At 43.1% G+C, this 12,395-nt stretch overlaps 1 protein-coding gene across 1 annotated transcript in view; it reads right to left on the bottom strand.

Moving 5' to 3' along the window:
* Positions 1–12,395, bottom strand: part of LOC139576872 (transmembrane protein 132C-like) — a 200,192-nt gene that overhangs the window by 107,132 nt on the left and 80,665 nt on the right. Inside the window, exon 3 of the mRNA XM_071403425.1 lies at positions 4,046–4,189. Coding sequence (XP_071259526.1) covers positions 4,046–4,189 — 144 coding nt within the window. The remainder of the gene's footprint in view (positions 1–4,045; positions 4,190–12,395) is intronic.

Genomic DNA, 12,395 nt, shown 5'->3' with positions numbered 1-12,395 from the left:
TTAATAGTTAACAATGAATATGCTTAACAATAGTAGAGACTTTTCTTTAGTGCCAATGCTGTGCTTCTGAGAAAGGATGGTTAATCTCTTCCACACTCACTCCCCGCAGCTGGTCTAGCCATGTGGTCAGGGACATGGGATGGAGATAAGCTTGAGGAACAGATAGACCTGTATAGTTTCAATTTCTCTTCGCTTCTGAGTAACCTGGTCACACGGCATAAGACAAAGAGTCTCTGAGAAGTGACCACAGTTATTCAGCCCATCCTGTTCTTTTACTATCTTCCAAGGGCACCGCTGTGGGGGGATGGAAGAGAACAGAGGCTAGCGTGGTAGAGAAAGGAGTAAACGGAACTGCAGTTATCACTTGTTTGTGCGCTATGACCTGTTACACCTGGCCACAAGAACAAGACAAGGAAGCTTATGATGCCTTGATCTGCTGGGGAGGGATGGAACCAACCATGACTAAGCAGTTCTTGGGTTTCTATATAAACCCCTTGCGTATTATTGGAGCACTCAATCGATTCACCTTGTATGTGTGTGTTGTATTGACCTGCTCCCTTATCGATACATTTTTAATAAAGTTAATATCCTGATTGGTGATTGACCTTGTCTCTCCTCATTATTGATTTGAATTTCCACGACAGGAGTTCAAAGGACAAATAGATGAACAGGTTGTTGAGACATGTAGTTGATTCTAGTTTGCGTTGCCTTTTGTAAGGAAGCATGTTGTTTTACTTTACACACACCACACACATGCCTGCACACACACATCCACAGTTTGTTGCTGTTGTATTTGTGCTGTTGCAAGTGTCTTCTGTCTGTGTTGTCTGTTAGGTCTTACATTGTTTGTTTTTATTTTTAATCCCACCCCCCGTCCCCACAGGAGGCCTTTTAACTCTTGCCAGCCCGTCATTGTAAATAAGAATTTGTTCTTAATTGACTTGCCTAGTTAAATAAAGGTTAAATAAAAAATATATAATAAAAAATGGGCATAGGCATCACCACATATGGTTCCTTGGAAGTTGTGGGAACGTAGATTTTTGGTTTCCCATGGTTCTCCCATGGTTCTGTGAATGAAGCCATACATTTCCTGACTGGTAAAACTGATTGTCTTTAAAACGTTCTGAGAACAGAAGTGAAAATGGTGTTGGAAATGTTTATTTTTAGGTTGCAGGGAGGTTCTGAGAATGTTTTACTTTGGTTCATTGAAAGCTTTCCTGGGAGGTTTAATTAACACTCTGAGAACGGAAAGGATAGGTTATTTTGAGGTTTTTGAATAATTTCCTTAACTTTCACTGAATGTTTCAATATAAATTTTACTAACACTGATAGCTTATTTTGGGTTAACTTTTTGGAATTCCAAGGGCAGATAGGACCCACAGAAATGAATTTCCTTAAGCATTAATCATGCAAACAAATGTATTTTGTATTTTGACATGACATTAGTAAGATTTGAACCTATAATCTTCTGTTCTCTATCCAATCCGGCATCAGGATGGAGCTAGCATGCCATGTATTTATATGCATACAATGCTGTTCATTTTAGTCTATTCAAAAAGACCCCATCTCAAAGGAAACAAGCACTCATTAAGATCAGGTGTTGACAATTAGTGGGAGAGGCCAAGATCTGAACACACTTAACAAGATAGAGGCTAGAGAGAGTTTTGTTGACACTGAGAACGGAATGTACAGTGGGGAGAACAAGTATTTGATACACTGACAATTTTGCAGGTTTTCCTACTTACAAAGCATGTAGAGGTCTGTAATTTTTATCATATGTACACTTCAATTGTGAGAGAAGGAATCTAAAACAAAAATCTAGAAAATCACATTGTATGATTTTTAATTAATTAATTTGCATTTTATTGCATGACATAAGTATTTGATACATCAGAAAAGCAGAACTGAATATTTGGTACAGAAACCTTAGTTTGCAATTACAGAGATCATACGTTTCCTGTAGTTCTTGACCAGGTTTGCACACACTGCAGCAGGGATTTTGGCCCACTCCTCCATACAGACCTTCTCCAGATCCTTCAGGTTTCGGGGCTGTCGCTGGGCAATACGGACTTTCGGCTCCCTCCAAAGATTTTCTATTGGGTTCAGGTCTGGAGACTGGCTAGGCCACTCCAGGACCTTGAGATGCTTCTTACGGAGCCACTCCTTAGTTGCCCTGGCTGTGTGTTTCGGGTCGTTGTCATGCTGGAAGACCCAGCCACGACCCATCTTCAATGCTCTTACTGAGGGAAGGAGGTTGTTGGTCAAGATCTCGCGATACATGGCCCCATCCATCCTCCCTTCAATACGGTGCAGTCGTCCTGTCCCCTTTGCAGAAAAGCATCCCCAAATAATGATGTTTCCACCTCCATGCTTCACGGTTGGGATGGTGTTCTTGGGGTTGTACTCATCCTTCTTCTTCCTCCAAACACGGCGAGTGGAGTTTAGACCAAAAAGCTCTATTTTTGTCTCATCAGACCACATGACCTTCTCCCATTCCTCCTCTGGATCATCCAGATGGTCATTGGCAAACTTCAGACGGGCCTGGACATGCGCTGGCTTGAGCAGGGGGACCTTGCGTGCGCTGCAGGATTTGAATCCATGACGGCGTAGTGTGTTACTAATGGTTTTCTTTGAGACTGTGGTCCCAGCTCTCTTCAGGTCATTGACCAGGTCCTGCCGTGTAGTTCTGGGCTGATCCCTCACATTCCTCATGATCATTGATGCCCCACGAGGTGAGATCTTGCATGGAGCCCCAGACCGAGGGTGATTGACCGTCATCTTGAACTTCTTCCATTTTCTAATAATTGTGCCAACAGTTGTTGCCTTCTCACCAAGCTGCTTGGCTATTGTCCTGTAGCCCATCCCAGCCTTGTACAGGTCTACAATTTATCCCTGATGTCCTTACACAGCTCTCTGGTCTTGGCCATTGTGGAGAGGTTGGAGTCTGTTTGATTGAGTGTGTGGACAGGTGTCTTTTATACAGGTAACGAGTTCAAACAGGTGCAGTTAATACAGGTAATGAGTGGAGAACAGGAGGGCTTCTTAAAGAAAAACTAACAGGTCTGTGAGAGCCGGAATTCTTACTGGTTGGTAGGTGATCAAATACTTATGTCATGCAATAAAATGCAAATTAATTACTTAAAAATCATACAATGTGATTTTCTGGATTTTTGTTTTAGATTCCGTCTCTCACAGTTGAAGTGTACCTATGATAAAAATGACAGACCTCTACATGCTTTGTAAGTAGGAAAACCTGCAAAATCGGCAGTGTATCAAATACTTGTTCTCCCCACTGTATATGTATTTAAATCAACATTCTTAGAACGTTCTCTGAACATTAGTAAAGTTTTCTTGTGTTTTTTATGAAACGTTTTCTTAACATTCTGAGAAAGTAATGTATGTTTTTAAATAACAATCTTAGAACTGCTCTCAACGTTATTAAAGTTTTCTTGTGTTTTTTCTAAAAAGTTTTCTTAATGTTCTTGGAACAATTTGAGAACGTGACTTTAAATAGAACCATGACGAAACCTGTAAGAAACGTTATGCTGAAGTACTGAAATTCCCACAGAAGAACGCGGTTTCTTAACATTCTCTGAACTATTTGAGAACATTCCCAATGTCAAACCAGTTGGAGAATGCTCCTAGAACATTAAATTAAATGTAACCATGTTTGAACTATTACGAAACGTTCTGTTAAAGTAATGAAATACCCAAAAAATTATTTTGTCAAGTTCCTTAAATGTGCTGAGTATGTTTAAAAGCCAAGCAACTATCCTGCACCATTCCCAAAAGGTTTTGGGAAGGTTGTATGCAAAATAACGCTCTCACCAATAACTAAGAAACATATGGTTCTCAGAACGTTATGTGTTAGCTGGGTTTACTCAAGCCAAAACTGTGATATTTAGAGTCAAGAGTTATAGGCAGACTTCGGTCCTATAGGGGAAGGTTGAAGGTGGGTGAGTGCAGGTTGTAGATGGTTGTGCGTACAGTATACCAGTGATGTCCAATAGGACACAGTGGGGAGATCCAGGTGCCCCTGACTGACCTTTGTCCGTAGCTGGACTCTTTCCTGCGGCAATGGAGGGTGACCACCCTGTGCCCCTCGCTCCTCACATCCTGGCTCACCATCCACAGGGTGGGGTTGCTGGGCCGGGCACCCAGAAACACCATGCCCTCTTTCAACTTGACCCTGGGGAAGCAGAAAAAACACACAGACACTCAGGATGAGAGAGAACACAGTGCAGCATGGGTTGGTTAAACATGTGGTTATATCAAACAGATCTTTAATTCACTGAATCATTGTATGCATCCAGCTGAACCTGCTCCAAACAGCTGAGGCCCAACAGACCATGTCGTCTTCGCCATAGAAATACACATTAAAGGATCAGATGGTTTCAACAAATCCCTTTTTCTTCATATGTGTCTCAGCTGTCTGTTCTTTTCTTCCTATGAAATAATTACTCAAACTCTGTCACGTTCCAGCCAATTATGTGACTATTTCCACTGGATGTCATAAGGTGAATGCACCAATTTGTAAGTCGCTCTGGATAAGAGCGTCTGCTAAATGACTTAAATGTAAATGTTAAATGTAACAGATGTATCCTCCTGGAAGAGGAAAATTGTGGACAGGCGTACATGTTTATCTCTGTTTTGTGGTGTAAATGCTGTTTTTCAGTTTAAAAAAAACTGTATCACTGTATGTACATATAATGGTAGAAATAACATTGTTTACAGTAAAATCATGATGTGTTGTTTTGCTTCAACATGTATTATTGAAGTAGATTAACAAAAGTCTTTGTCCCTGGCACAGGGACTATGCAATTTAATTCCATGTGTATACTAGATACAATGTCTATTATCCTCCAGTAATGGTTATAATAACAAACATTTTCTGAATCCAAAAAGGACATAATGAAATGTGTTCAGTGGCTGCAGCAAATTAAAGTAGCCCTATGTCCTTGGCAGAAAATACTGCAAAAAGGGATAATGTTCACAGGGAAAATCTACAAATGAAAAGTTATTAGTCCATTCACTGCACATACTGTAGAGCAGTCAGGTTTCTGAGGGGAAATGATGGAAAGAAACGGAAAAGATTGCCTTTCTTTACATTATTAATCAGGCTGAGGCCAGTGTGGTGCACTCAGGAATAACCATTTGTGTCCTGCTACACCCTCCCAACACCACACACCTTCCCAATACCACACACCTTCCCAACACCAAACACCTTCCCAATACCAAACACCTTTCAAAACACCACACATCTTCCAACACCAAACACCTTCCCAATACCAAACACCTTTCCAACACCACACATCTTCCAACACCAAACACCTTTCCAACACCACACATCTTCCAACACCAAATACCTTTCCAACACCACATATCTTCCAACACCAAACACCTTCCCAACACCAAACACCTTCCCAATACCACACAGACAGAGCTATGGACGGAAGGAATGACCATCCAAGATGTAAAAATTATAGTTTTAACCATGTTTTGGGACTATATAGCGTTAACATTTACATTGTGTACAAACTTTGGAGTAAAACAAACATATATTTTGAGGTCTGATGTCTCACTGATCATCTGTGTCCTGAGACTCTGTCTAGCTCAAATCCATGCCAGCTGCCCCCTGCCACAACAGCAATAAGAAACGTTTTCTATCACCAGACATATATGCAATGACAAAACCCTCACTGGCCAGTCAAAAGGAATACTTTGATGTGAAACCTTATTAGCGTATTACAGGAACAATGATTGGAGCGTAATAAGACAGCAGCACAGATGGTGTGGTTCCACTCTCTACAAGATTGGGGATACAGTCCAGGGCTAATGGTCACTCAGAATGCATGGCTGCGTGTTACTTTCTAGACATTTGAGCTCTCTTGACCAGCTTGTTCTTTGTCTTGGATGTTTGTTTGAGCAAGCTCCCTTTGGATGAAAAATAGTGAAGCCAGACAGATAGACCTAATGTGACAGGATCATACGAAAAAGAGAAGGGCGCTTCAGATTAAATTTCAGCGCTTCAAATGAAGCAAACACACTGAATGCAATACCCAGAATTACAAATGCGGGTATGTAGTATTTAAGCTAATGCTACAGGTAAAAACACTCATCTAAGATGGCTCTCGCTTCTCACACATTTTAGAGATATTAAATACAGTAGAGGTATGTTCTAAGGCCTATCTCTGTATGTCTCTCTGTCTCTGTCTGTCTGTCTGTTTTTCTGCCTCTCTCTGTCTCCCTGTCTCTGTCTGTTTTTCTGTCTCTCTCTCTCTCTCTCTCTCTCTCTGTTTTTCTGTCTCTCTCTCTCTCTCTCACTCTCAGTTTTTTTCAGGAGGAGGCAGAGAGCAAAGGGGACATGGTTCTTGTTTCTCCTCACTTGAATAAACATGATGTCTCTCAGTAGTTTCCCATCCAGACGTTGGATTTGAGAATGGTCTGTACTCTGCTGAATCCAGCACTTAGGAATACAGGGCATTAACCTCCCCAACCATGTCGAAGCTGGGAGTGTAGTGTGTAGTACATAGAGTACATCGACTGAAGTAAGAGTCCCTTTATTGACTTAATGTTCAATATGGCCTTGCATCCAGTTGAGGAACCTCCTGCAGCTCTGTAGGCCCATCAGAGTTCCTCTAATGTTGGTCATCTAATACTCCCCATGTGGATACACCACTTCAAATGCTGGAGCTTTTCAACTTTTCTAAACTTTTAAACTGACATATAGCATTTAGAACAGAATTATGGCAAATGTGCTTTTCATGTCTTTGATAGCTGGGGAGGGAGTGAATACTCATAACATACAAATAGACTATGAATATGAAAGCAACTCCTGAGAGACTCATTAGGTGTGACACCTTGGTTTTATTGCCAATGAGTGGTGTACTGTGGCAGTGCGAGGGGGAGCGTGGGATTGTCATGGTGCTGAAATGGAGTGCTGGCACAACTAATCTAAAGGAAACATCTACCTGCGATGTTCTTATGAAACATGAAATCAAGAAAATTGCCATTGTGTATTGCCTCCAAAATACACAATGGAAGCTGGAAAACGTGGCAAAATACTGACATAATTTAAAGAAGCTCAGCCGATTCACTAACAGCATACAGACGGAATAGTGAATAGTCATTTTTATCAGTCGTTTTCTATCTCTCCTTGTACATCTCCCTCTCACAAAGGAACTCTAATGGATGTAGTAACACTCTCTGTGCTATTGGGAATCAACACCCAAATAACTAGTGAAGTCATAGGACAGTCTGAGACTTACAGAATAGAATGCAGCAATTGGGTGTTACTCTGAACAAATGAAAGCTGTGAGCTGACATTTTCACAGAAATTAAAGGTGAGGCTTATTCTATATCAATACTTGTTGGGTCCAACCCGTCAGGGAATATATTTTCTTTGAACGTATTGAGCTACGTGCCAAATTGAATGTCCCGAATACCAAATAATGCACAGTAACAAATTAATAAAGAAAATATAATACCCACATCAACTGAAGAGGAAATGTCATGTGTTTTTAAATGTTTTCAACTGCCAATACTTCATTAACAATACTCTCAGATACTGCATGGGAGTCACAATATGCTACTTTACAAATCTGTCAGCATAGCAAAGCAAAATGGAGCTGAGCATAACAAAGTGGACACTGCTCGTCCTGAGGCAATCAGAAAGTTACTATAGTCCACTCTCAATTCTAACACCATTTCAGAATAACATCAGGCCACCCACCACCAGGTTACACCCTTGCCTAACACTCTACCTCCTCATTCAGACCCTGATCGACTGCAGAAGCCACACTGACTCCTTGGAGGGTTCCCTCAATAAATAATGATGAGATAACTAGGAATTAAGCACTGTCCCTCAGTGGGGCAGTGAAGGAAACAAACATCTTCAGAGGAAATCCAATAAGTTGGAAGCTGCGCTACAGTGGTCTCCAGCCGGCAGTCCCCTGCATGCTCCTGGGCCTCTCGCCCCCCTCTCCCTCGCTCCGCTCTGCCTGGCTCCATGATGCAGCACAGGCCGTTGGAGAGGGATGGCACTCTGTTGCTCTTCGTTTCCCCCCATTACTCTGCTGAGGCCCATCTGCATCCTCCATCACCAGGCTAGGCGCTGCATGTAGGAGGCCATTTTTCACTGTTACACTGGTCCACCCCCTCCAGCACAGTGTGGGTGAATGAGACAGCTCAGCAGGGAGGGGACAAAGTGAGTTTGTCATCAGGGGGACTGCTGGGGGACAACAGGGGGGACGGTGGTTTGCGATGGTTTGTGGCTCGTGGCTAATGGAAGCTGAGCTGAAACGCCTCAGAAGCAGCTGACACTATCAAAAGGACTGTTGGGATGTACCCAGACCACCAAAACATCAGGCCATTAACACGCATGTACATATAACACACTCTTTTTATTTATTTATTTGACTAGGCAAGTCAGTAAGAACAAATTCTTATTTTCAATGACGGCCTAGGAACAGTGGGTTAACTGCCTTGTTCAGGGGCAGAACGACAGATTTGTACCCTGTTAGCTCGGGGATTCGATCGTGCAACCTTTCGGTTACTGGCCCAACGCTCTAACCACTAGGCTACCTGCCGCCCCACTCTTACCCTGGAATACACAACAACATCTGGTCATTCACACACTCTTACCTGGAATACAAAACAACATGAAACCATTTACACACTCTTGGCCCAGACTGCACAAAAACAGGTCATGATACTGTAGTAATGCGCAACAATGAAACATACGGATGTTCTACCAATTCTTCTCTTTGGACAGTAAACAGAACAAACATCAGGCACTATGAGACCCACCAAGACAGATGCTTTGTTCAGCATTACATGGAGGTTGTTAAGGGTTGTCTGAGACCAATTGAGATGTTGGTAAATAATATATTTGGTATGCAGAGCTTGCAGGTTTCTGGAATGCACAGATGTCTCATTCAGCACACATATTTTACATTAATGAGTGTTTACATTTGACATTTTAGTAATTTAGCAGACATTCTTATCCAGAGTGACTTGCAATTAGTGCGTTCATCGTAAGATAGCTAGGTGAGACAACCACATATCACAGTCGTACCAAGTACATTTTTCCTCAATAATGTAGTTATCAGCAAAGTCATTGGTAGTAGGGTTTCAGGGGGGCACCATGGGATTTATTTAAGATACTCTTTGAAAAGGATGGGTTTCAGAAATTTTCGGAAGATGGGCAAGGACTCCACTGTCCTGACGTTAGGGAGAAGCTCGTTCCACCATTGGGGTGAGTGGGCTTTGACTGGGCTGGGTGGGAGCTGAGCCCAGTTGGGGTGGGAGGGCCAAGAGTTCAGAGGTGGTAGACCAGAGGTGGCAGAACGGAGTGCTCGGGTTTGGGTGTAGGGTTTGATCCTAGTCTTAAGGTAGGGAGGGGCAGTTCCCATGGTCAGTACCATTGTCTTGTAGTGGATGCAAGATTCGATTGGAAGCCAATGGAGTGTGCGGAGGAGTGGGGTGACATGGGAGAACTTGGGAAGGTTGAACACCAGGCGGGCTGCGGCATTCTGGATAAGTTGCAGGGGTTTGATGTCACAAGCAGGGAGCCCAGCCAAAAGAGAGTTGCAGTAGACGGGAGATGACAAGTGCCTGAATTAGGACCTGTACCTCTTCCTCTGTGAGGAACAGTCATACTCTACGGATGTTGCACAGCATGAACCTGCAGTAGCGAGAGAACGACAGGGTGTTGTCCAGGGTCACGCCAAGGTTCTTAGCACTCTGGGAGGGACACTGTGGAGTTGTCAACCGTGATGGAGAAGTCTAGGAGAAGGCAGGCCAAGGTGGAGCTTGAGGTGGTGGGCCGACATTCAAGCTGAGATGTCTGCCAGGCATGCAGAGATGTGTCGCCACCTGGGTGTCAAAAGGGGGGAAGGTGAAAAGTGATTGAGTGTCAATTGCATAGCAATGATTGGATAAAACCATGTGAGGATACGACAGAGCTGAGCGACTTGGTGTATAGAGAAAAGAGGAGAGGGCCTAGATTCGAGCCCTGCGGGACACCAGTAGTGAGAGATCATGGTGCAGACTCAGATCCTCTCCATGTTACCTGGTAGGAGCGACCTGCCAGGTAGGATGCAATCCAGCATTGTGCAGAAACTGAGACGCCCAGCCCTGAGAGGGTGGAAAGGAAGATCTGACAGTTCCCACTGTCGAAGGCAGGGGGTAGATCTAAGAGGATGAGAACATGAGGATGAGAACAGGAGGACAAGAACAGGAGGACGAGAACAGGAGGATGAGAACAGGAAGACGAGAACAGGAGGACGAGAACAGGAGGACGAGAACAGGAGGACGAGAACAGGAGGACGAGAACAGGAGGACGAGAACAGGAGGACGAGAACAGGAGGGCGAGAACAGGAGGATGAGAACAGGGGTACGAGAATAGGAGGATGAGAACAGGAGGATGAGGATAGGAGGATGAGAATAGGAGGACGAGAACATGAGGATGAGAACATGAGGATGAGAACAGGAGGACGAGAACAGGAGGATGAGAACATGAGGATGAGAACAGGAGGATGTACATGTCTATTACATGGGTGTGCATGTCTAGTCAGTTCTCTTGTTCAGTTCACTGTGGGCCACTGTAGTGTGACAGATACAGTATGGTCTGTCCTCTCCCATCCGATGGCTAAAGAGTTCACAGTGTGTGTGTGTTTGTGTGCGTTTGTGTGACAGATGTCCAGCAAAGACAAGAAGACTGGTCTCGGCACCACTGTAACAAATGTGATTGTAACTCTCTTTTGCTGTCTTTTTAAAGAAAGGAATACCCAGCCAGCAGTCCCAGTTGATTGGTGTTTATTCTGACAACAGACACAAGCAAGGAAGCACATTAGATGTCCGAGACAACACTATATTGATGGCTTTAGATTCGTCATTTGTCTGTTAGCATGAAAATAACTGTGAATTAGCAGGGAGCTAATTGCAGCATGTTCTCTAACTTGGTTTTACAGAAATAACATGCAAAAGTACATCCCAGGATGCCCCCAATATCTAAAAGGTACCATACACACATACAGTTAAAGTCAGAAGTTTACATACACCTTAGCCAAATACATTTAAACTCAGTTTTTCACAATTCCTGACATTTAATCCTAGTAAAAATTTGCCTTCCACAAGCTTCCCATAATAAGTTGGGTAAATTTTGGCCCATTCTTCCTGACAGAGCTGGTGTAACTGAGTCAGGTTTTGTAGGCCTCCTTGCTCGCACAAGCTTTTTCAGTTCTGCCCACACATTTTCTATAGGATTGAGGTCAGGGCTTTGTGATGGCCACTCCAATACCTTGACTTTGTTGTCCTTAAGCCATTTTGCCACAACTTTGGAAGTATGCTTGGGGTCATTGTCCATTTGGAAGACCCATTTGCGACCAAGCTTTAACTTCCTGACTGATGTCTTGAGATGTTGCTTCAATATATCCACATAATTTTCCCTACTCATGATGCCATCTATTTTGTGAAGTGCACCAGTCCCTCCTGCAGCAAAGCACCCTCACAACATGATGCTGCCACCCCTGTGCTTCACGGTTGGGATGGTGTTCTTCGGCTTGCAAGCCTCCCCCTTTTTCCTCCAAACATAATGATGGTCATTATGGCCAAACAGTTCTATTTTTTATTCACCAGACCAGAGGACATTTCTCCAAAAAGTACAATCTTTGTCCCCATGTGCAGTTGCAAACCATAGTCTGGATTTTTTATGGCGATTTTGGAGCAGTGACTTCTTCCTTGCTGAGCGGCCTTTCAGGTTATGTCGATATAGGACTCGTTTTACTGTGGTTATAGATACTTTTGTACCTGTTTCCTCCAGCATGTTCCCAAGGTCCTTTGCTGTTGTTCTGGGATTGATTTGCACTTTTCGCACCAAAGTACGTTCATCTCTAGGAGTGAAATAATCTGTCTGTAAACAATTGTTGGAATAATTACTTGTCATACACAAGGTAGATGTCCTATCCGACTTGCCAAAATTATGTTTGTTAAGTAGAAATTTGTGGAGTGGTTGAAAAACGAGTTTTAATGACTCCAACCTAAGTGTATGTAAACTTCCGACTTCAACTGTATATGTACAGTATAAATCAGGAAATGTACATAGTTAACTCGTACACACTGTAAATATACGTAAATAGATTCCGCTATTTCAGAACGTGACCTAGCGCTTGCATGTCAATAGACTGGGAAGAAGTGACATTCGCGTCCCCTATCTGCAAGCATAACCAATTGTATAATATGTAAAACTCAACCAACCAATAGGAATACATATTTCTGCAGTACCAAGTGGAAACATAACCAACCCTGTTAGATTTGCAGTCAGAGTGTGACTGTGCACTCTGCTGCTAGTTAAATCGATCTGTCGTGCCGCTCATCTCTGGCATTCAACAGGG

The sequence above is a fragment of the Salvelinus alpinus genome, chromosome 5 (assembly GCF_045679555.1).
Source record: "Salvelinus alpinus chromosome 5, SLU_Salpinus.1, whole genome shotgun sequence".
NCBI classification, from domain to species: Eukaryota; Metazoa; Chordata; class Actinopteri; order Salmoniformes; family Salmonidae; genus Salvelinus; species Salvelinus alpinus.
The sequence above is the reverse complement of the archived record's forward strand: the minus strand, read 5'-3'. Positions and strand labels throughout refer to the sequence as shown.